The 21919-nt window shown below is 36.6% G+C and overlaps 1 protein-coding gene across 2 annotated transcripts in view; it reads right to left on the reverse strand.

The window, feature by feature from the left end:
• The window catches only part of LOC113063286 (ubiquitin carboxyl-terminal hydrolase 24-like), a 61536-nt gene that overhangs the window by 11448 nt on the left and 28169 nt on the right, over positions 1 to 21919 (reverse strand). The window contains exons 13-49 of one of the 2 annotated variants that reach the window (XM_026233561.1): positions 20607 to 20714; positions 20438 to 20533; positions 19544 to 19705; positions 18484 to 18579; positions 17450 to 17557; positions 17162 to 17311; positions 16564 to 16695; positions 15989 to 16100; positions 15693 to 15769; positions 15469 to 15609; positions 15318 to 15371; positions 15113 to 15228; positions 14479 to 14545; positions 13173 to 13283; positions 12833 to 12931; positions 11520 to 11693; positions 10938 to 11023; positions 10592 to 10700; positions 9204 to 9362; positions 8944 to 9041; positions 8720 to 8815; positions 6891 to 7119; positions 6652 to 6814; positions 6408 to 6563; positions 6242 to 6312; positions 6007 to 6167; positions 5761 to 5822; positions 4817 to 5008; positions 4612 to 4726; positions 4387 to 4531; positions 3587 to 3706; positions 3051 to 3176; positions 2759 to 2857; positions 2588 to 2670; positions 2356 to 2497; positions 2163 to 2282; positions 937 to 1157 (exon numbers count right to left, since the gene is read on the reverse strand). In XM_026233561.1, coding sequence (XP_026089346.1) covers positions 937 to 1157; positions 2163 to 2282; positions 2356 to 2497; positions 2588 to 2670; positions 2759 to 2857; positions 3051 to 3176; positions 3587 to 3706; positions 4387 to 4531; positions 4612 to 4726; positions 4817 to 5008; positions 5761 to 5822; positions 6007 to 6167; positions 6242 to 6312; positions 6408 to 6563; positions 6652 to 6814; positions 6891 to 7119; positions 8720 to 8815; positions 8944 to 9041; positions 9204 to 9362; positions 10592 to 10700; positions 10938 to 11023; positions 11520 to 11693; positions 12833 to 12931; positions 13173 to 13283; positions 14479 to 14545; positions 15113 to 15228; positions 15318 to 15371; positions 15469 to 15609; positions 15693 to 15769; positions 15989 to 16100; positions 16564 to 16695; positions 17162 to 17311; positions 17450 to 17557; positions 18484 to 18579; positions 19544 to 19705; positions 20438 to 20533; positions 20607 to 20714 — 4556 coding nt within the window. The remainder of the gene's footprint in view (positions 1 to 936; positions 1158 to 2162; positions 2283 to 2355; positions 2498 to 2587; positions 2671 to 2758; positions 2858 to 3050; positions 3177 to 3586; positions 3707 to 4386; positions 4532 to 4611; positions 4727 to 4816; positions 5009 to 5760; positions 5823 to 6006; positions 6168 to 6241; positions 6313 to 6407; positions 6564 to 6651; positions 6815 to 6890; positions 7120 to 8719; positions 8816 to 8943; positions 9042 to 9203; positions 9363 to 10591; positions 10701 to 10937; positions 11024 to 11519; positions 11694 to 12832; positions 12932 to 13172; positions 13284 to 14478; positions 14546 to 15112; positions 15229 to 15317; positions 15372 to 15468; positions 15610 to 15692; positions 15770 to 15988; positions 16101 to 16563; positions 16696 to 17161; positions 17312 to 17449; positions 17558 to 18483; positions 18580 to 19543; positions 19706 to 20437; positions 20534 to 20606; positions 20715 to 21919) is intronic. The other variant, XM_026233560.1, reaches the window with a different exon arrangement.

The raw sequence follows: 21919 nt of genomic DNA on the forward strand, positions 1-21919 counted from the left end.
CCAGAAACATGTTTCAGATATTACAGTTGCAGAAGTATGCCCTATATATAGATGGTGTATTATGGAATCAGATAACGCAGAACTTCATTTATGTATTGTTCAAACACAAGACCTATGAGATTTTTTAACACAAGCTTTATGCAACAATGCTATGCATGCTTTAATCACTTACTACTTTTAATACTTTGGGAATTTGTTCCCTAGAAATAAACTCGAGCATTAAACTCATTATCGTTTCTGTAGATCAGTGATTGCTAAACTTAAGCCAAACCCCTTTAATAAAACCTAAAATATTTGCTTGATGTACCCCCAAAGAAGTTAGCATGTCAATAATTGAACAACATTTTAACATGTTTACAGTCCTCTGATGTAGGTTAACAGTCACATGAGATGGAGGAAAACAAATAAAACAAATTAAAAAAAATTTTTTATTTTTTTAATGTTTTTATTTTAAAATGATTTCAAACTAAATAGTATTAGAATGTTAATGGATATGAAAATGTTAGTGTTTGGTCTCGGTGAATTAGATCTGCTACACATGCTACGACTGCTAAAGAGCAAACATGGACAGGTGGAGCTGGGGAGGTGGAGGGTTTCAGAAAAACACCAAGGGCAGCTTTCTGTGAAACAGACGAGTCCAATCAACTTATGCCATGGAGTAAATTATGTCATTGCTAGCAGATTGCATGTAAAGGGGATCTATCAGCCTAGAGCTTCATAACTGAACTAGATATTTATCACCTCTCAAATCCCAGCTTGGAAAATCTTGGTGTAAATTGAAAGGCCTGATAAGAAGAGGTGTATTACCATCTTCATCCAACTCTCAAACCAAGTCATCAAACTTTCTCCTTTAACTTGGGCCAGCAAGTAAACACCGAACATCCACCCAGAAAACCCCAAAAAACTCTTAATAGACACTCTCTCTTGTAATCTCACCGGCGGTCTTTGATGAATGAGTAATAGTGTCCTGCATGGGCCTGTCCGCTGTGGACCACCACTCCCACCAGTTCGTAGTTCTCCGAGATGGTGACCTTCTTCCGAGGTGATCCCCCGGATCCAGCCTCACCCCCTCTCCCGTTCTCTCCATGATCTGCACTTGAATCTTGACGGGCCATTCCTGACACTGTGTACGGCTCCATGTTCAGCACCCAGGGGAACTAAAAATGAACACAAATTATTGAAAGAGATGCAAATCCTTTATATACTGATATTCAAATATCTGGGGTCAGGCTCTTTCTCACTGCCGAAGAGGGACAGCAAGGTTTTAATGAGGTGCAAATCTGACTCCTGCTGTGACTCTGCAGTGTGCACTGTATGGAGATATATATATAAAAGCACACTGATAGTGCTGCATTCAGCAAGTAATGTATTTGGTGTACGACCAAACACCGGGTACTACCAGTAACACTGACTACTGCAGTAAGCCTGATTGATTGATAGGTTGATTGATTGATTGATTGACAGAAATTATTATCTTAACAGAATAATGTGTTCTATAGTTTCTGCATGTTCTAACCAGTGATGTTGGATCAAATCAAGAAACAGGTTTGTGTTGCCTGACTTTGATGTTGAGCATCTTCAGCATGGTTTACAGTGCAGGCTCCAATATGAACAATATTTCAGTCACTTAGAAATGCTAATTTGACAGTAGCTTGAGCTGACAGTAGTAGTAGCAGGAGTTAGGATGCAGATGTAAATTTATGTTCATTCTCAAAAACAGTAAAGCCTGTACAAGTTGTCACAACCTCATTATTAGAATGGAGAAATTTAATTATTATGAATGAGTTTTATACTAATTAATAATTTGTCTTCCTTAGTAGAATATATTTAGATTATGATAATCACAGTTAAATTCACACATAGAGCATGGTTAAAATATAACTATATGGTTTATTCAGTAACTGAATGACAGTAGTCTAAATACATTTAGTATAAATGCAGGAACGCTATATCACAAAAAAAAGAAAAGACTTTTAAATTTTAAATTGCAATATTTCACAATATTACTAAATTATTAAATAATAGTCTTCTTTCAAAAACATTACAAAAAATCTTACCAATAAGGAAATTGTTTTTGTTAAGTTTTTTGATAAGTTTTAGTTGCAGGCCAACACTAAATAACATGTGAACTGAAGCAGAGCTGCTGCTGTGTATGGTCTTACTCGGATCTGCTCATCGTATTTGATGGACCGGCCGCTTTCCCAGTCAAAGCCGAATCGCATGAGGTGGATGACCAGCACGCTGGGCAGAGACTTTATACAGGTCCGCTTCACAGTGGTCCGCTGCAACACAGAACGTGTGAGCACAGAGTACACCTGTATTTCCCTGCAGGTCTTTATGAATGAGAAAACATACCTTCTCTTTACATTTCTCGCAGTAATAAGCATTGCTGCCATCCAGGACCTCTCCTCTGACGAACTGATCGAGAGAGATCTCCAGACTCTGACAGGATGTCACCCCCAAGTTCAGAGCCATGAACGTCTCCTCGCGCTCATACCTAAAAACCACACCCAAGTCAATGTTATTAAGAAGTCTTCTTGGGAAACTGGGTTTGGAGCGATATGTGATATGTTCCTTGAAGGCTTACCTGTGTGGACAGTCTTTACATATCTTCTGATCAGAGAAAATGCCCTGGAATGTGTTTTTGAAGATCTGCTCACGACCGATTTTCTAGGAGGAAGATATTAAGAGAATTACAAACCCACTTCAGACTGTGTACGAGGATTTGAGTTTGCAGGGGACATCAGGTGAGCTGTACCTTTAGATGTTCATCAAGCTGATCCACCAGACTGGTGAAGAACTCATAGGCGTCCTGCTGTTCTCGTACATATAATTCCTTATTCCACATCTTAAATATCTGCATCAAGATCAACCAAATGATGAGAGCAATGAAGTACATTGTCATTACTTGAAATAACAACAACAAAAGCATTATAACAATACAGTGCATACTAAATATGCATGGCTTTCACGTAAGCATCTCAAATTGGTATCTTTTTCCTTAAATGCTGTGGAGTGTCTAATGAACTACATATATAATAAACGATCACCTTCCAGAAGTTCTCAGGTATGTAGTACTGTAGTTTGCTCTCCATCAGGTGACCGAACAGAGACTGCACCTGACAGAACACACTCTCCTCTGGGTTTTCAATGTCATCTTCAATTGACAAGACAGCCTATAACATACACAAGGTTGATAATGTTAACTTATTATAGACATACAACCAACTATCTCCAAAAAAAAAAAAAAAACCTTTTTACACAGACAAAAAAATAATAATAATTGAGCTAAAATATTAGTATTGTAGAAATTAATACCAGTCAAATGTTTTTGGGCCAGTAAGATTGTTTTTAAAAGTCTCTTATACTTACCAAGACTGCCTTTTTTCAATGAAAAGTATATTAAAAACTGTAATATTGTGAAATATTAGTACAATTTAAAATAAGTGTTTTCTAAAATGCCAGTCTTCAGTGTCACATGATCCTTCCTCTATCCAGTTCACTCATACTACTTCTAGGTTAGGACGTCACCTAGTGGTGAGAGAGTGTGCTCACCTTACACTAGTGATAAGAGAGCAACATCTACCTCAGGCAAACCAGGCTGCATGTAGAGCTGCTGGAACACTGCATTCATGTAGCAGGTTGCACCTCCGTTTTTCAGTCCCACAAACCCAGACACAGAGCGACTGTCTACAGGAGGAAGATACTGCCAACACACACACAATGACACAGAAATGAACGCAAGTATCTGTTGAAAGTTCTTACAGCAGAACAGGGCAATTAAAAATCATTTCTATTTCCTCCAAGAGATATAGGGCCCTATAAAACACCCAGTGCAATGTGACGCAAGGCGCAGCGCAAGTGTATTTTTGTTAGTTTCAGTCGTTTAATTAGCAAATACATTTGCACTAATTTTTGCGCCCATGGGCGTGCCGGTCTAAAAAAAGAGGTGTGTTCAGGAGCATTGCTGGTGTATTGCTATTTTAATGAGCTGAAAATAGACTGCGCCATAGACCAACTTAAACCCGGTCTAAAGTCTGGCGCAATGTTTTTTCTTTGTTATTTAAAGAGCGTACACGCTGCTTATTAAACACAGGAACGCACAGCAGCACACAAACATGCTAAATATAAAAAATTAAAGGATTGCAATGCATATGATTTTTTTTTTTTGTAGGCTAAATAAATAAATATATAAATTCCTACAGGTCATAATGGATAGTCATCGCACGTTTCAGAATTAGAATATATTTGCTAGCACACGAGCAGCTCCGTTTCATCTCGGAGATGCGTTCTGTCTTTGCGCTTGTCAAATTCCGCCATGCAAATAACAAATCGGTCATGGCACGAGCGCAAAATAGCGTTAAAATAGGGCCCATAAGGACTCACGTCAAACTCTTTGCTGAGAGATGGGTCTGATTGGTGGTGCATGGACAGCAGTTCTTTAGTGATGAGCTGCAGGTTAGTAAGAGAGCTGTCAGCTAACATGACCAGCACCTCGTACGCCGCCAGACGACTGCTGACCGTACTGCACCTGAGACACAGACACAATTACTAAAGGCAGTTGTAGCAACTTGCAAATCAAGGTGTTTAAAAGTTAGCTTTTCCACTTACTTTGGGTGAAAGTCGTGGATAGATGCTGTCGTGCTAGATGAGCTGTCACTGTTCAGGATGATTCGTGACGCTCTGAACAAGAAGTCATCTAACAGTTGCTGGATCAGAGAAGGACCTGCAGAACATCAAGGAGACCCGTTTACTCCACATCCGGCTCTTCACATATGCATATCATGCGGTCATATTTATCTGAAAAGTGGCTGACCGAACTGCTCTTTCTCACTGCCGCAGAGGGACAGCAGGGTTTTAATGAGGCGCAGGTGTCCGGCCAGCAGGATGTTGTCTGCCTCGCTGGTCTCCAGCTCGTTGGTCCAAGTGGGCTCGAAATTATCAAGCCAGCTGATCTCGTCCTCCAGCATGACCGCAGGGCTGATCTGAAGCTGCTCCATTTCTGATGCTGAGAACATGACACATGTGAGCTTTTCTGAAGGAATCCAAAAATTGTTCTTAAATTCCGCAGGACTAAAGCATGTGGCACTCCCTAAAAGATACATTTGGAACTTATACAGAGGGAACGAAAAAGTGGCTCAGTGAACTGTTCAGTTGACGTTCATAAAGTATTGATAATATCATATAAATATCAATCATCAAGCTTTTTATCCATTTATTTTCAATATTTACAACCCTGGTGCTGAAATCATAAATATAAGTTTGACACTGTTATTTTCATGCAATAAATTTAAATGACATAAAAACAAATGATTTTATATATATATATATATATATATATATATATATATATATATATATATATATATATATATATATATATATATATATATATATATATATATATTAATTTTCTAATAAAAAAATTGGGTGACAGGGTTGAAAACTCAAGACTGTTTTTATGCCATGCTGTAGAAACACTCCACATGATGTACAGTATCACAATTTTAATGAATGTTTTAACTATTATTTTTAATATGGAAAAAAACAGGGCTGCAAGAAAAAAAAAACGTGGGAAATATGGTTTTGTAATTAAATTGGTTAATAATTACAAATAATTTTTACTACAATTGCCTATATTTAGTATAATAAAAATCATGGAATGACTGAATAATCAGAAAATAAATAATGGGAGACCAAAGATGCACTTTGTTAGTGAAAACTGACATTCATATTCTGAAAATAGGGCAGAACACTCACTGGTCAGGTCATCTAGTAGCTGGCACCTCAGATCAAAATACTCTGCGCACTGTGAAAGCAACCTAAAAACACGATCATCACTTTAGCTCAGCAGATATTCATCATTTTATAGCTTTTCTAAAGTCTACACAGTGTTTAAACTACTTTGTGGGTCTGTTATAAGTAATTTATTATACATTTAGAGAATTAAGATTACTAACTCGTCTCCTAAAAGAGAAAAAATAAAGTGTGTTTAGTGTGTCTGACCTTTGGTTAACACCCCTCATGATGCTGGTGGGGGACCAGAGAGGAAGTTGGGCTGTCAGAACCACCTTCAGCAGGAAGAGGTTGGGTTTTTGGAGGTCAGGGTATGCAGATGTGTCTGACTGACTGAGAGTGTACAGCTGATCACACGCTACATGTCGGATCTGTGAACAGAGGAGGAGTTTAGACGTCTAGACTCTATTAAGAGACAAGTTTAATTTTGTCAGGAAACACTGACCTCTCCACTGGACGACCCCAACAGAATATCAATGATGAAATCATTCACAGAAGGCAGAGAGTAAAATGAAGCTTGAAAGAGAACAGGAAACAAAGCGACTCCATAAGTGTTATGCATAACCTTATTTAGCATGTGTCAGGTTTTTTTTCTTTCTTTTTTTTCTTACATAGCTGTTGGCAGCGTAGCTGAAGGCATGTGACGAGTAAAGAGAGTGCTTCTCTTGCAATAATAGTGTCTTTGATGGACACAAACAGCTGTTTGACGCATATCCCAGCCTGCAACGTGGTGACCTCTCCCTCACTGCTCGAGCTGCAGTTACTTCCTGCAACACACACACACGAGCACAAAAATTTAAAGTGATGCATAAGTCCAACTAAAAGACAGATACACAGTACCGATCAGAGTCTCACCTGTGCTGCTGACTCTGCTACGAACACCCAGCGGGAGAAGCGAGTTAGTCGTCTCTCTGATTGGCTGGCTGCTTCCCACCAGGTCCAGTCGGCCTGCAGCTGCCGCCCAGGTGAGCCTCATGAAACACGCCACTGTGGAAGTGAAGTCTCCCACCTCCATTGTCTGAAATGACAAACCAGAGAAGTCAGAGAAGGTCAGAAATAAATCGTTTAGTGAAGCATCGGACGCTCTCTCACACCTGTATGGCGACGCGGGCGGCCGGGATAATTTCTTCCACTCTGATGGAGGATCTGTCAGACATGGACACCTGCCTGTAGGAGGACTTCTCTGGAGTCCCGCAGACGGAGAGCTGTCGGCCGCTCTGCCGCCCGGCGTTACGAAACGGCCGAGAGGACAGAGTGTCCAGACCTTCCTTGCTCAACTCCTCATCCAGCATACTAGGCATAGCCTGCCCTACCAACAGGAACCTGCAGGGGGAGACAAAGAGCAAGTCCTTTAACAAACGCTAAAGCCCAAAGCTAGCTAAGCGAAGTAGTTAGCTAGAGACTTTTCATTCATTAGCTGCTATTGACACATAACTAGAAGAAAGAACTAGCAGTAACTATTTACACTACAAACCAGTGTGTTTTTGATCATGATAATAATCAGTTAAAATAATATTATTACAAATACTAGTTTGCAATATCAAGCAGTATAACTGGCTATTTTTGTACAGGTAAACTGTCTAAGAAAAACAGGCAGCCAGTGTTGCAACTTTGTGGACCTGGTAGCATGAGCACAGTATACGCATACTACCGTATTTTTCAGACTATAAGTCGCACCTGAGTATAAGTCACATCAGTCCAAAAATACGTCATGATGAGAAAAAAAAAACAGATATAAGTCACACCAGACTGTAAGTCGCATTTATTTATAACCAAGAACCAAGAGAAAACATTAACGTCTACAGCCACGAGAGGGCGCTCTGTGTCTTCAGTGTAGACTACAGGAGAACTGAGCAGCATAGAGTGCCCTCTCGCGGCTGTAGACGGTAATGTTTTCTCTTGGTTCATTTCTCTCGGTTCATGTCAAATTAATTTTTATAATAAATCGCACCTGACTATAGGTCGCAGGACCAGCCAAACTATGAAAAAAAGTGCGACTCATAGTCCGAAAAATACGGTATATGATGAAATTCATGTAAAAACTGAAGTATACTTTAAGCTAAACTCACAACTTTGACATTAGCTCACTGTTAAGCTAATGGACCCAATAGTAAATCACAAACAAAATACATATTGCATATAAATATTTCACATAAATTCATACTTACAATAAATTACAAGCACACATGCCTGGGTTTGGCAGTGCATATTTAATTAGATGCTATAGCCTCGTACACACTGGGGCGATTATCGCATGCGCTTATTGCTGATGTTTTTCGACGCATCTTTTGTGTTCATATTAACTGCCGATGAGCCGAGTGAACGTGCAAATTCACTCCTTGACATTCGATGGCGCTTAATGAAAAACAGAAATACCCCGTCCTAATTTAATCTGCAATTCCTCTCCACAACAACTCCCTCTTGATCTACACACTTCCTCTTTATCATTAGGTATTAAGTGTGCTCAGCAAGAACATTTTGTGCTCGAGCACAACCAAGTCATGTTATACTATAACTTTAGGAGCTCAAGGCACGTGTACAAAAGTGCCAATCTCATTGGTAGGCCAGTTTTTAACGCGGCGCGTTACCTGGCCACCTAAATGTCAGTGGAGGTACTGCACTTGAGTAGTAGAAACATATAAATTGTATTATTTGAAATCATTTTTATCTTCTGAAACATTAATAATATTTTTCTTAGGAACCATAAAAATATTGCAAAAGGTCTAGGGGGATGTTCTCAAACACACAGTGTTTATAATTTGCATTTGGTTAAAAAAAAGACTGGATAAGAACACAATGTTTTCTTTTTTAAATCTACTATGCCCATCCCTTGGAGTGCCGAATTCAAAGAAAAGATGTGAACAAAATAACAAAATAGAGAAACGGAAAGAGAAGACAGCCAGACTGATAAATGAGACTGCACCTGGCCAGCTGCAGACAGATGGAGTAGACTCCTTGTCTGGTCTCATAGTCCACCTCAGAGGGGATGGAGTCTCTCTGCATGACGTTAACCACCAGACTGAGACAAGAGAGAGAGAGACAAAGCACCACTGAGAGAATTAATGATCAAAACATACAGCCACATTAAGACTGCAGAATTATCAACATAAGGAGCAGTGTAAGAGAGGGAAGACAGTAGATGGCTACCTGAGACCTCCCGCTTTGAGGAAGTTCTCACAGAAAGATTTAACACTGGTCTTAGCCATTTCATCATCAGATGTGGGCATCAACTTGGAGCTCAACACCTGTAAGGAAGATAGTGGTGAGTGTGTGAATATAGAAAAAGCCTAAAAAAGTAAAGATTTTAATTTTTTGAAAATTCATTATTGCAACCATTGTAGAACTTTTACAAAATTATGGTAAATAATATACTTAATACACTACTGAATCAAAAATTCTTCATGTACCTCTAGGTTATAAAGCACTCTGAACGTGGACATGCCAGGGGCAGAGGAACGAAACAGAGACTCCAGGATGGACGCTGCACTCTGCTGGTGCTGCTGTTTACTGGACAGAGATGGAGACTTCGAGGCCTGAGAACCAGACCCCAGCGTAAACAGAGTTTTCTGACGAGAGAGAGAGAGAGAGAGAGAGAGTTTTATTTACCGTCTGCTAGAGGACTCAGGCCTCTGTGTGCACCCTACTAAAAACACTGTCACATGACTGTTACCTGTGTTCACATCTGACACTATTTCATCTAACTACCATTATGACAAAAATCATAATTACCATTATTTGGGTCAATACTGTAATCACGATTATTTAACACAATTATGAGGGGACCATATGACCAAATTTTTATATGAGTGATTTAATTAAAGAAAGTGATCTATATCAAATATGTATTTTCTGTAAATAAGGTTGCTATGACATCTACATTGTAGAGACCAGCTGAATTTCAAACAAACAAACAAAAAGTCCACAAAATTATTGAAAATGACTGAAAATAATTAAACTGTCAGTAATAAAAAAAGCAAAGGACGAATGCAATAGACTAAAAAAGATACAAATGAAACAAACTGTGCTTTAATGTTTATTTTATGCAAGTTTTAAGCAGTTTACAGCCTACTACAGAAATTAATAATCTAATAAAAAAAATAAACAGCAGTCTTAACTGTAAGAATTACACTTATTTTTTTGGTTTTTAAAGCTACAGAAGTCCTTCACTCAAGAGCAGTGTGTGATTTATAAATTTGTCTTTTGTTGTTTGATTAATAAGCACACAGTCGCAGCAGGAAAATAGCCCGCTGTTACTTTAAATGCCGCACAGATCCAAATTACGGTAAGACACATATTTTCATTCTCAACTCTTTACGTTCATTTATTACATGACCGACGAAGGTACACATGAAAAATGACTAAGCGCAGCATTTTGACACATTTTTGCATGTATTTGAGCATTTAGGCACGCACCTTGATAAAGCGTGTCCCATTATGCAAATATCATGTTACATTATTTTATGGATTTGCACGGGAAATTGGGCTTTTATGGAGGAATGAAAGTGCAGCGGAATGAAAGGGGGCAGAATGGGGCGCAATAATCTTTTATCTCGATTATTGTATTTTCATGATCGTTGGAGGCCAAAATTAAAAATCGAACCATTTTTGCAATTAATTGCACAGCCCTAATACCTACTTATTATTTACTATTACAATTTTCCAAAAAGTAAACTAATCTAAACCATTAAATAATTATCATATTTCATTTCATATTATGTATGTGGAAACTGCTTTCTAAGCTTGAACTGACACATTAATGCACTTTTATGCAAGTTAAAGAGTGTCTTTCAGGTACCTGGTGACTCCAGACGCTGGACTCTTTTGGCACAAAGTTATCAAGGGCGTCTTGCACCTCTGGGTCAGTCGGGATAAGCAGCAACAACTTCCTGACACGCAAAGTTATTCTGGACAGGAACAAGAAGACCACACACAGTTAATACAAGTCAACTGAAAGCACTAAAAGTACAGTATGTCCACAAACATAAAGGAAAAACTGACCATTCAAAGAATAAAGAAAAACAAACATCATACAGGTTTAGAATAACATGAGGGTGAATAAATAATGACAGGATTCCAATTTTGGAGTGAACTATCCTTTTAAATAAATAAATGCATAACTTGCAGGGGTTGTGGGATTTTACCTGGGTTCCTCCAAATTGGCGAGCTGATAAAGCATCTCAAAGACATTACACACCAACGCCATGACCACACCAGGAAGAGATTTCTCCTGCAATCACACACTTGAGTTTAATAAAGTATTGATGGGGTTAACAAAGTTAAAAATGTACGTTTGAGACACACTACTTTTCAGATGAGGTCTAAGTTTTTATTGTATTTTTTTTCTTTTCTGAATAAAACCTATTTTATTTACATTTTAAATGTAACAAATGTGGTAATCCTTTTGTAATATCATAAGAAAACTAAAAAAATATACCTGAGCACCAAATCAGCATATTAGAATGTTTTCTGGGGGATCATTTTACATTTTTTTTTATTATTTCAAAATATTACTGTTTTTCATGTATGTTTGATCAAATAAATGCAGATTTGGTGAGCATAAGAGACTTCTTTCAACAACATTAAAAAATCTTAAAGACCCTAACCCTCTGAAAGGTAGTGAATGTATTCTGTACACAAGTGTGTACTTGCTCAGTTAGTGTGTACTTGATCCAATAAGCATCAAGAAATTGTAAGTTGTCAGTTCAGTGAGTGCATGTATGTACCTGCTCCAAAGCATACGCCGAGTTAAAGACCCCGCTGCTGCTGGAGCTGGCCGAGGCAGAGCTGTCCGCTGAACTGCCTGATGGAGTGCCTGTTCCTGAGCTCTTCACCGTCAGACTCTGCTCATCAGAGAAACCCAGCTGATTCAACAGCTTCTGGTCACGATTCATTGTCAGCTGGAATTTAAAAAGAGGATTGTTAGCATGAATGTATAAAATAAAGGTCAATATGGTTAGCTTGTTTGATATGAACTTTCATTAAAATAGTTAAAACACTGCCCTTTTAGATTCAGCATTTTATTATTGTTTTAATAAAACAAAAACATTTATTTTTTTACATAAATTGTACATTATGTACAATGCACAATTACATAACAATGCATTTTAATAAGATATTAAATAAAACATTTTTATACATAGTGTAACTATTTAAAAAAAAACTTGAAAGTTCTGAAGTTCAGACTTCTGTAGGCAGTTACTGGATGTTGATCATTTTAAAATGCCAAATTATTAGCCAGTTTAGTAAACAAAAATCTGTTAACTAAAACTATTTAAAAACATTTTTTGTTAGCAGAAATAAAGATAATAAAATACAAACATTGGATTAAATACATAAACTAAACAAAAATTAGAAATTTTGCTCTGGCAACTAAATGAAGTTGAAGTACTAAAATTACTAAATTAATTCTAATCGAACTGATATAAAAATAAATGAATACAATTTAGATTTTTTTTAAACAAAACCTAATTAAATTGCAAAGATAATTCAGATCAATAAAAAAAAACTATAATTCTATATAAAAAAAAAACACACTAAAATAACACTAGAAACAATAACCATAAACAATGTTACACCTAATCTTATTTTTTAGCTTTCAACGTTGTTATCAATACCTAAAACCAAAGTTTAACTATTAAAACTATTTTGTTTTGATGAAATATAAATATTAGATGGAAAATTATGAAAATTAGACTTGCCCTTGCAACTATCTGAAATAAGTTTAAGTTGAAGCACTATAATGACTAACTGTAATAAAACTAAAATTGAAATAAAAACATTAAAACTATTTAGAAATACAAAAACTAATTGTAACTAAAATATACAAATAAAAACGTATTCAAAATATGAATAAAAACTAAAATTGTACAAAAACAACACTAACACGTAACAATTATCAATACAAATAAACAAAGTTCATTGTTAACTAGAACTAGAAATAAAAGCTGCCACATTCTCTCAGTGTGCTGCAGGAGCGTTTGGCACCTGTGCACCGCTCAGATATGACTGCAAACATCACATTTAATGTTTGACTCACCATGCTGTCATTTGCAAATATCTGCACATTGTCCACCGGACAGCTGAGCTGCTCGGCTATCTTCCATCTGATGCTGCCTATGGTCTCGTTGCTGTGGCCCTGCTCACATTCACATGAACACAAACACATAAGGGCTGTTTTAGGCAAAGCAAATACCAGGCAGTCAGTTGAGTCTACAGAATGAACAATCACCCAACAGACCATCAATCTCCAATGAGGGGAAATGTTTATCAAATTCCATTTAAATCAACTCTGCTTACAGTCTGTCCTAAGTGTGTGCACTTGTGTCGTGAGTGCCAGAACTAAATGGGTTTTGTCTCCAAGAAGTGTGTGACGTTACCTCCAAGGTGAATGTGTCTTTGGTAGATTCGTATGTGATGTGAAGTGTGACAGGATGGCCGTGGAAAGACGCTCCATGAGGTAGAATAGTTCGAGGAACAGAATACAGGTCCTGAAACAGATCCAGAGGTACAACACTCAGTACCATGTGACCTGCTGTTGAGCTGCTTTGACCTGGAAACTCGTTTTCCATTGCAAAACAATGTGGAGGAGATACAATCATTTAATTAATGGCGGTCATAAAAATTCTAGTGATTTCTGAAGGATCATGTGTCACTGAAGACTGGAGAAATTAAGCTGAAAATTCAGCTTTGCCTCACATAAATAAATTACATTTTAAAATATATTAGAATAGAAAGCAGTCATTTTAATTTGTAGTAATATTTTACAATATTGCTGTTTTTTCCGCCATCAAATTAATGTAGCCTCTTGGTGAGCATGAGACTTCTTTCAGAACAATTAAAAAAATCTCACCAAGCCCATTATATATATATATAAAATATCATTTTAAATTAATTCAATAGTTTATGAATCTCTAGAATCCTTACTAACAAGATATTGAACCACTTTCCTGATGTAACTGTAACATTAGATGAGCTCCTGCATATCTTTCAGAAATAAACCTGCACTTTCAAATAAGTTTTCCATGAACAAGCATTTTAATGAATAGGGTAATAATTGCCAGCAATAAGCTATTGAGCTTCATATTACATGATTTACTCAAATTCATAAATTAGACAAAAGTGCTACAGTCCAAAAGCACTTCCTGCACCAAATGTAAGTCAGTAACCGACCAATCAGTTTCTGTTGGAGGAGCGGGTATGAAAATGTCTTTCTGAATACACACAGGAATCAACAGCGTATCGGATCCCTTTGGCTGTTTTCTGGCATGATTACTCCTAAATGCACTAAATTGCATGACAGAATCTATGGCAGATTTCAGCATGGAACTGAACAGCTGGAGAAACGGGGAGACTGTGTATGTGGCAGTCAACCAATGATCAGATTTCATCATTCCACAGCTGCGAGTCTGACAGCTATCGAACACTGACACATTAGGAGAATTAATTAGTGAATCTGTCATTCAGTGATGTTGCTACATTTGACTTTTACAGGTTGCTGGTTTCTTCGCCGAGACTGACTGACGTTTTAAACAGAGATAAACTGTAACTCATTTAAGATGAATATTAGTTCAATAGTCAAAAGAGGGTGAATACAAGATGAACTTGACCAAATAAAGTTATGTGCTCAGATATGCAAAGCAAATATCTGTGTGTGTGTGTGTGTGTGTGTGTATCAGCTCTTACCTCTATAGTGATGACATAACGCTCTGCCAGTAACAGAAGTCTTTCAATGATAACTAGTTTACTGGACCTGAGGACAGAGATGATAATGAACTACAGTGAGTTAAATTTAGGCATCAAAATCTTTCTGAACAACCTTCAGATCAATAAAGACTTTAATGTTGCATAACACCAAGTCTGATTCAATTAAATGACAAGGTATTGTATGGGATATGAGTTGTTCAAAATAAAACAAAACAAAAAACACAAAAACAAAAAACAGAACAGAGCACACACACAAAAAACGAAAACCAAAAAAAAAAACACAACACAACAAAAAAAAAAAAAAACTGAAGACAAAAATAAATAAAAAACAGAATACAAAAACGATACAACAAATCAAAACAAAACAAAAAACAAGACAAAATCAAAACAAAAAGCAAAACCCAGTAGTGATACAAGTTCATTAATGTACAGACGGGAACAGAACTTTTGCTCAAGCTTTGGTACTTTTCTGCTAGTTCTGCCTAATTTTGTAAGCTTAATAAAAGTAGTATAGAAGTGCTTTACTTATTTTAAGACATGCAGCCAACATCATCATGAGCTTCATCAACTGATCTGAAACCTGCTCAACTAGCCTCAAAACCTGTCCTCATACCTGGATGGAGACTGCACTGATGTGGCGACCGTTGGCATAGCAGTGGCTGTCAGCATCTTGGTTGCTCGGGTAACAGCGTGTGTGAGGGTCGGGCCGCCCAACGCAGAGCTAGCAGCCTGTGTGTGATGCAGAGATGAGCTTTATCACAATCATCATCACAAAAAAAAAAAAAAAAAAGAGTGTAATTTCACCCTGTAACACTCACCTCCAATCTCTTATAGCAGTCAGCTATGAATTTCTTATGTAGAGATACCGAGTCCTGCAAAAAATAGACAAAGCGACAAAGAAAATGTTAATTAACAGAGAAACTGGAACGACAAGTCTCACACAAAAAACACAATACTTTTAATGCTGACCTTCTTCATTTTGGGGTTGAGGTTAATGTAGCTGTAGGTAATGATGAGCTGTATGGCTTCATTAGCGATGTCCTCGTCTGGAGATTCCATGGCGATCCTCCAGATGAAGTCCATCCCGGCCAGATCCAATCGCTCCACGCACTGAGAGAGACAATCAGATTTTTTCACCTGTCATGATGGGATTTCCCCACCAATTTCACTGAGGGAAAGCTGGAATCTCATACCAGTTGTGTTCCCTGCCGTTTGAGACGGTGGTCACTGAGGTTCACATTCTCAAAGAAGGTCTTGAAGAGGTTAAACCCTGTAAAACATTGATGAAAAACCACAAAATGACTCACACACTCATCCAACTTCACCGCATGCTGCTAATGAGGCCATTTCTTTCTGCGAGAGTAAATTTAGCACAGTAAGCGCTGTGGTTTCCTGCAGATGTACAGAAGACATGCAACACCTCAGGGTGTTATAATGTGGAAATACTGTGGAAGCAGTGAGCGAACTCTGTGGTTGAGAGTTATTTTACCGTTCATAGTGATCTCATAAGGCTCTAGCTTGAGAATCTTCTCTTTAAAGAGCTGCTGCTGAACATCACTCTCTAGATCATGCTGTCCCTTAGTGAACCATTCGAAACACATCTAGAACAGAGAGTTGAACACAATCAAAACTACTACATAGTTTGTCACATTTGCAAAATTTCAGTATTTTTTTAATATTTGCAACACCAATTTCTACACCCCAGGACTGAAAAGTCAAGATAGTTAATATAACAAACAACACAATGCAATTTAGTATTTAATCTGATGCTTTTCTTTTCAAGCACCATGATTAAAAAGCATGATTAAAACTGAAACAAACAAACAAAACACCAAAACACCAAAAAAATAAAAAATAAGCCAAAATAAAATAAAACATGCAAATCAAAGCAAAAAACAAACAAAACACCTAAACAAATAAAAAATAAGCCAAAAATAAAATAAAACATGCAAATCAAAGCAAAAAACAAACAAAACACCAAAACAAAGTAAAAAATAAGCAAAAAAGAAAATAAAACATGCAAATCAAAGCAAAATACAATCAAAGCAAAAAACAACACGACACCTCTCGATCCAGCTCGCACACATCCATGCCAGACACCAAGCATTCCCAGATCTCTTTGGCTCTACTCCAGACCAGGTACAGACTGGCCTCTTGCAGGAAGAATGCAAGGAACTTCAAGTGACCCTCCAAATACTGGAAAAACGTGAAAACAACAACAACATCAGATAAATAAAAACAACCAGTCTGTTCATTCTTACAAGATGTGAGGCATAACATGAGTCACTTCTGTAGTCTACAAATACATGTCTGTCCTGTTTTTGGATCAAACAGCAATCTGATTAATCTTAAAACCAGAGGAAATGACTAGACTAGACTAATGATAACACAATGGCAAAATTAACAACATTTTCTTTTTTTGCTACATGTTTGTGAACCACTGGGAAAAAATTTGAATATCATTATAATGTCAAGGTTCATAGTAGTTTAAAAAATATATATAATCAGATATTTTATCTAATAAAACTTAGATTTGCACTGTTAGACATTATTTGGAATTCATCTTTTTTCACACATTAATATCTGTTATAACAAAATATATTTTCAACTGGGCTTTAATTTTTTCATATCACAAAGAGATAATGAACTTGTGACAGCACACCTCCTGATAGGAGTACCGCCCATCAACCAGTGTGGACACAGAAAGACCATTGGATCCAGCGACAGACACGGCCAAGCGATGACATGACACCAGAGAGCCAGTGATCAGCTTCACTATCTCAAAGTTCTTCTTCAGGTCCTGGATTATACTCTGACAGAGGACACAACATAAAGTAAAATCTAAAGTCATTTAAAAGCATGAAAAATTAGGCTTATAGTTAAAGTAGCACCACTTCCAGGAAAAAAATGAACAGACCAGATGGTCCGTCTGGACGCCGTCTGCACCTACCTTGTCCTGTTTCTGGTAGGTCTGTTTGATAAAAGACCGTGTGATCTCGTGAAGCTGCCGCAAAGCTGGAACCACCCACACCGTCTGAGGGTTAGTCTGCTGAGACGACTACAATATAAGCACAAAAACACATTTATAAACACACAGTGACGTCAAGCACATTCATGGAATACGGTGATCTCCATCTGGGTCAATGACGTAGAAGTATGGCCACAACTTTCGTTCAATGTTATAACTCTAAAAAAGTCATGTGGTATAACCATCAAGTATAAAAATAGTAAATAATAATAATAATAATAACAATAATAAGATAAGTAAATGTTCAATTCAAATGTTCCAAATATAAAAAAAAAATACTGAATTATAAATGCATGTTTTTTTGAGGAGTCGCACCACATGACATTTTACAATCTGAACTAAACTTGTCTTGTCATAAAATTATTGACTTTAAGTCATGAGGGTCTGGGGTCCTCTCTATGATATCATTTCATTTTGAAACCTTTTTTTTCACTGTATGTTGGTTGCACCACATGACTTTCTTCTTTTAACGAGACTTTTTTTTCTTTATTGTGATATCAGGACGGTTGTATCTCCCAGACATTTTTACTTTATATGCCCCCCCCCCAAAAAAAAAAAAATGTCACAATGAATTTGAATTCAGAAAGAGGAATATTCAAGTTATTATACGTGTGACCGACATTTTTGTTTATTTATTTGTTTTTAATTAATGAACAGGTCAAAGAAATTATCATCACACCATTGACCCATCAAACAACCCAGGTTTTGTTTAGAGTCTTGATTTCCAAAAGTTTCAAATAGTCCAACAACAGACTGAAGTCAATAGTCAAAAAGCCATTGGTTGATAATTGGATCAAACCCTCAGAAAATCCCTTTGTAAATCACACATATCTTATCAGTCCCTCCCAGTAAATCAAGTGGCAATCATCAGTTTGCAAATCAAATTCTGTTCATGAGAGATTCAGGCTGATTTATGATTGGTCAGTGTTAAACTAAAGGGGTGGGTCTTCTCTTACTTTAGCCAATAAGCTCGGTTTCTTCTTGCCCCAGGAGCCAGTAAGAAAAGAGACCTGTGTCTCGCTACGAGACTTTGAATCCTCCTGTATTTGCATCTAAAGACATAAACTTGAGTTGTATTCAGTGAGCGCCACTATAAGTTTATGCTGCACCCAAATCACACCAGATGCAGCTGAAGTGCAAAGACAAGTGGATGTCTGTGTGTGTGTGTGTGTGTGTGTGTGTGTGCATGCGTGTATGTGAGAGATGAGGCAAGCTGAAACTAGACTGCTAAAAATATACATCTAGAGCCAGAGACAGAACAACACCTTTATACTCCCAGATCAGCTCTTAAAATAGCCTACTGCACAGACTCTAGCCTGAAAGAAAAGCCGTGCGAGTATGTATGTATATTTTGTGTTTATGGTCGTTAATCTTCTGAATATGGATCTTCAGGAAGGAGCACAAATCAGATGGAGTAGCACAGGAGATGTGTGTGAGAGTGAGGGACCCTCACTCCAATTCAGACCACCAGAAGCAAGCCAGACAGTGATTTAGTTATTGATCTAAATCCGTTCATAAACTATAGGTGAAGAGTGCAATAGTCTTTGGAGTTTGTGGAATTATGGGAATTATGATATGTGACCCTGGACTACAAAACCAGTCTTTAGTCGCTGGGGTATATTTTGGGAAAGATCCAAAAAAACATGGTATGGGTCAAAATTATCGTTTTTCTTTCATGCCAAAAATCATTAGGATATTGAGTAAAGAGAAAGATATGTACCATGAAGATATTTTGTAAATTTCCTACTGTAAATATATAAAAACCTAGTAATATGCATTGCATAGAACTACATTTGGACAACTTTAAAGGTGATTTTCTCAGTATTTAGAAATTTTTTGCACCCTCAGATTCCAGATTTTCAAATAGTTTTATCTCCGCCAAATATTGTATGATCCTAACAAACCATACATCAATGGAAAGCTTATTTATTCAGATTTCATGTGATGAATTAATCTCAATTTTCGAAAAATTGACACTTAAAACACCCTGTGGTCCAGGGTCACATATGAGCTCACCTTCTTGATATCTTCGATGCATTTGATGATGTAGTTCCTCTTGATGGTTTCTTTGACAGCGTATGCGTCGCTGAGGATGGTGAGATGTTCTTCCAGGGCCTGCTGTACTAGAGTGGTAGGAAGGGTGGGGAGATGCGCCAACTCCCACAACACCTCCAACACCTGAATCACACGCCACAATCACAAGGCTGCAGTTATTTGATTAAAAATACAGTAAAAACTGTGATATTTTGTTCAATATTATTACAATTTAAATTATTACTGATTAAAATAATTTATGGAGAAAAAAAGCATATTGTTGTTAGCATATCAATGGATAAATAGCACATCAGTCTGCTGTCAAATATAGAAAATAACCTTAATTAAGTTTATACAGACCACCTTCAATAACAACAACAATATTATTATATAATTACTCCGTGTTTTAACATTTTCTAATTTAATAATTAGGTGGTTTGGGTTTCAAAAAAAAGTGAGAGTCAAACATTTAAACATTGTGAAGTATTTTTATATTCTAAATTATATGTATTTTATGTATTTATGTAATCATGTATTTATACCCTGTGCAGTATTGTTTAACAATACATTTTAGATTTATATTCCTCATGCATTTTATTATTTAATATAACATAATGACCACTTATTGTTAAATAGTTAATTGCAATAATTTGTCCAGTTATTTGACAATGAATATTTGACAGCCATCAAATTATTTCAGTAAACAATAATAATAAAAATAATCATTACAGTTCAAACTTTCACCAGGTTTAACAATTCTAAGTGAATCACTGGCTGTCACATTTCAGCACTGTAGCTTATTAGCAGCTAGACAGGATCAAAGTCCAACTTTGAGTTACAGAAATGCATATATAGTTTGAGTGTGACGGCACATACCTTTCCTGTGGTCGCCTCAGAACGTGCCTCTCTGCCGATCCGTCCAATCAGACTCAGAAGCTTCTGTCTCACACGATCACTCTCAACCTCCCAGCTCTGAAAACACACAAGGCACAGTCAGAAAAATAGCTCATGAAGATGAAAGAGTCTGATGGATGGTGGACAAGACCTTCTGTATGAGGACGAAGAGGTGGCTGAGTTGGTCAAAGTTGAACTTGACGGCAGCAGCGGCGATGATGGTGTGGATGTTCTCAATCACAGTCGAGGACTGACCAGCCTGCACACAAAACATCATTCATCACATGTATAAATATAATAGAGAAACTTAATTTTTTATGCAATTTTATAATTAGAAACATTTTAGTATATATATAAAATTTGATATAATTTCATTCATAGAATAAAGTCAAATTAGTTCGAGAATAAAGTTGAAATAGTTTTAGAATAAAGTCGAAACATATTAAGAGAATAAAGTCATAATACTTTGAGAATAAAGTCTAAATATTATGAGAATAAAGTCGTAATACCATTAGAATAAAGTCAAACTATTACGAGAAAAAAGTCGTAATACTACGAGAATAAATTCGAAATATTATGAAAAATAAGGTCGAAATGTTTCGAGAATAAAGTCAGAATGTTTCAAGAATAATGCCATAATACTATGAGAATAAAGTCGAAAGGTTTTGAGAATAAAGTCGGAATGTTTCAAGAATAAAGTCATAATACTACGAGAATAAAGTAAAATTATTACGAGAATAAAGTAAAAATGTTTCGAGAATAAAGTCAAAATATTAAGAGTATAAAGTCGAAATGTTTCAATAATTTAAATCTTACAAATGAAAGTTATTTTGAGAGTAGGCCTTTACTGCGCAAGCAAATGTCCCGGACTAAGAGCAGTGGAAGAAGGTGCAGGTCACTGGGATTGATTTGAATATTGTTGCATGCAAACGGCCGCATCATCTTACTGGGATGAGGAAGAGTCCGTTTTAAGGACTCGTGAAACATCTTCATATCAAGAATATGATATTTATTAAAAGAATGAACAAGAACAACTTTTTAACTTAACATACATTGTTTGTATTTCGCTATAAAACTGACACATTTTGAAAACTGAGATTTTGGAATATCTCCTGGTGCTTCCAATCTGTGTCATTTGCATGTGCAAAAGGCCAAAATATACTGTCAAAATATTTAAAATTTAATAAATATTCTCAGAACATTTCGACTTTATTCCCGAAACATTTCGAATTTATTCTCATAATATTTTTACTTTAACGTATTTCGATTTTATTCTCGTAATTTCGACTTTATTCTCAAAATATTAAGATTTTAATGTCATAATCCCAGCACTAAAACGCCATCATACTAACCATACCAGTTATTGCATTACTGCTATTTTTCGTAAAAAAAAACTGGATTTGTTTTGATAACTTTTAATATTATCAGCTGAGATCACTAAAATAAATAAGTGATCTTAAAACA

The sequence above is a fragment of the Carassius auratus genome, chromosome 45 (assembly GCF_003368295.1).
Source record: "Carassius auratus strain Wakin chromosome 45, ASM336829v1, whole genome shotgun sequence".
In the NCBI taxonomy this organism is placed as follows: domain Eukaryota; kingdom Metazoa; phylum Chordata; class Actinopteri; order Cypriniformes; family Cyprinidae; genus Carassius; species Carassius auratus.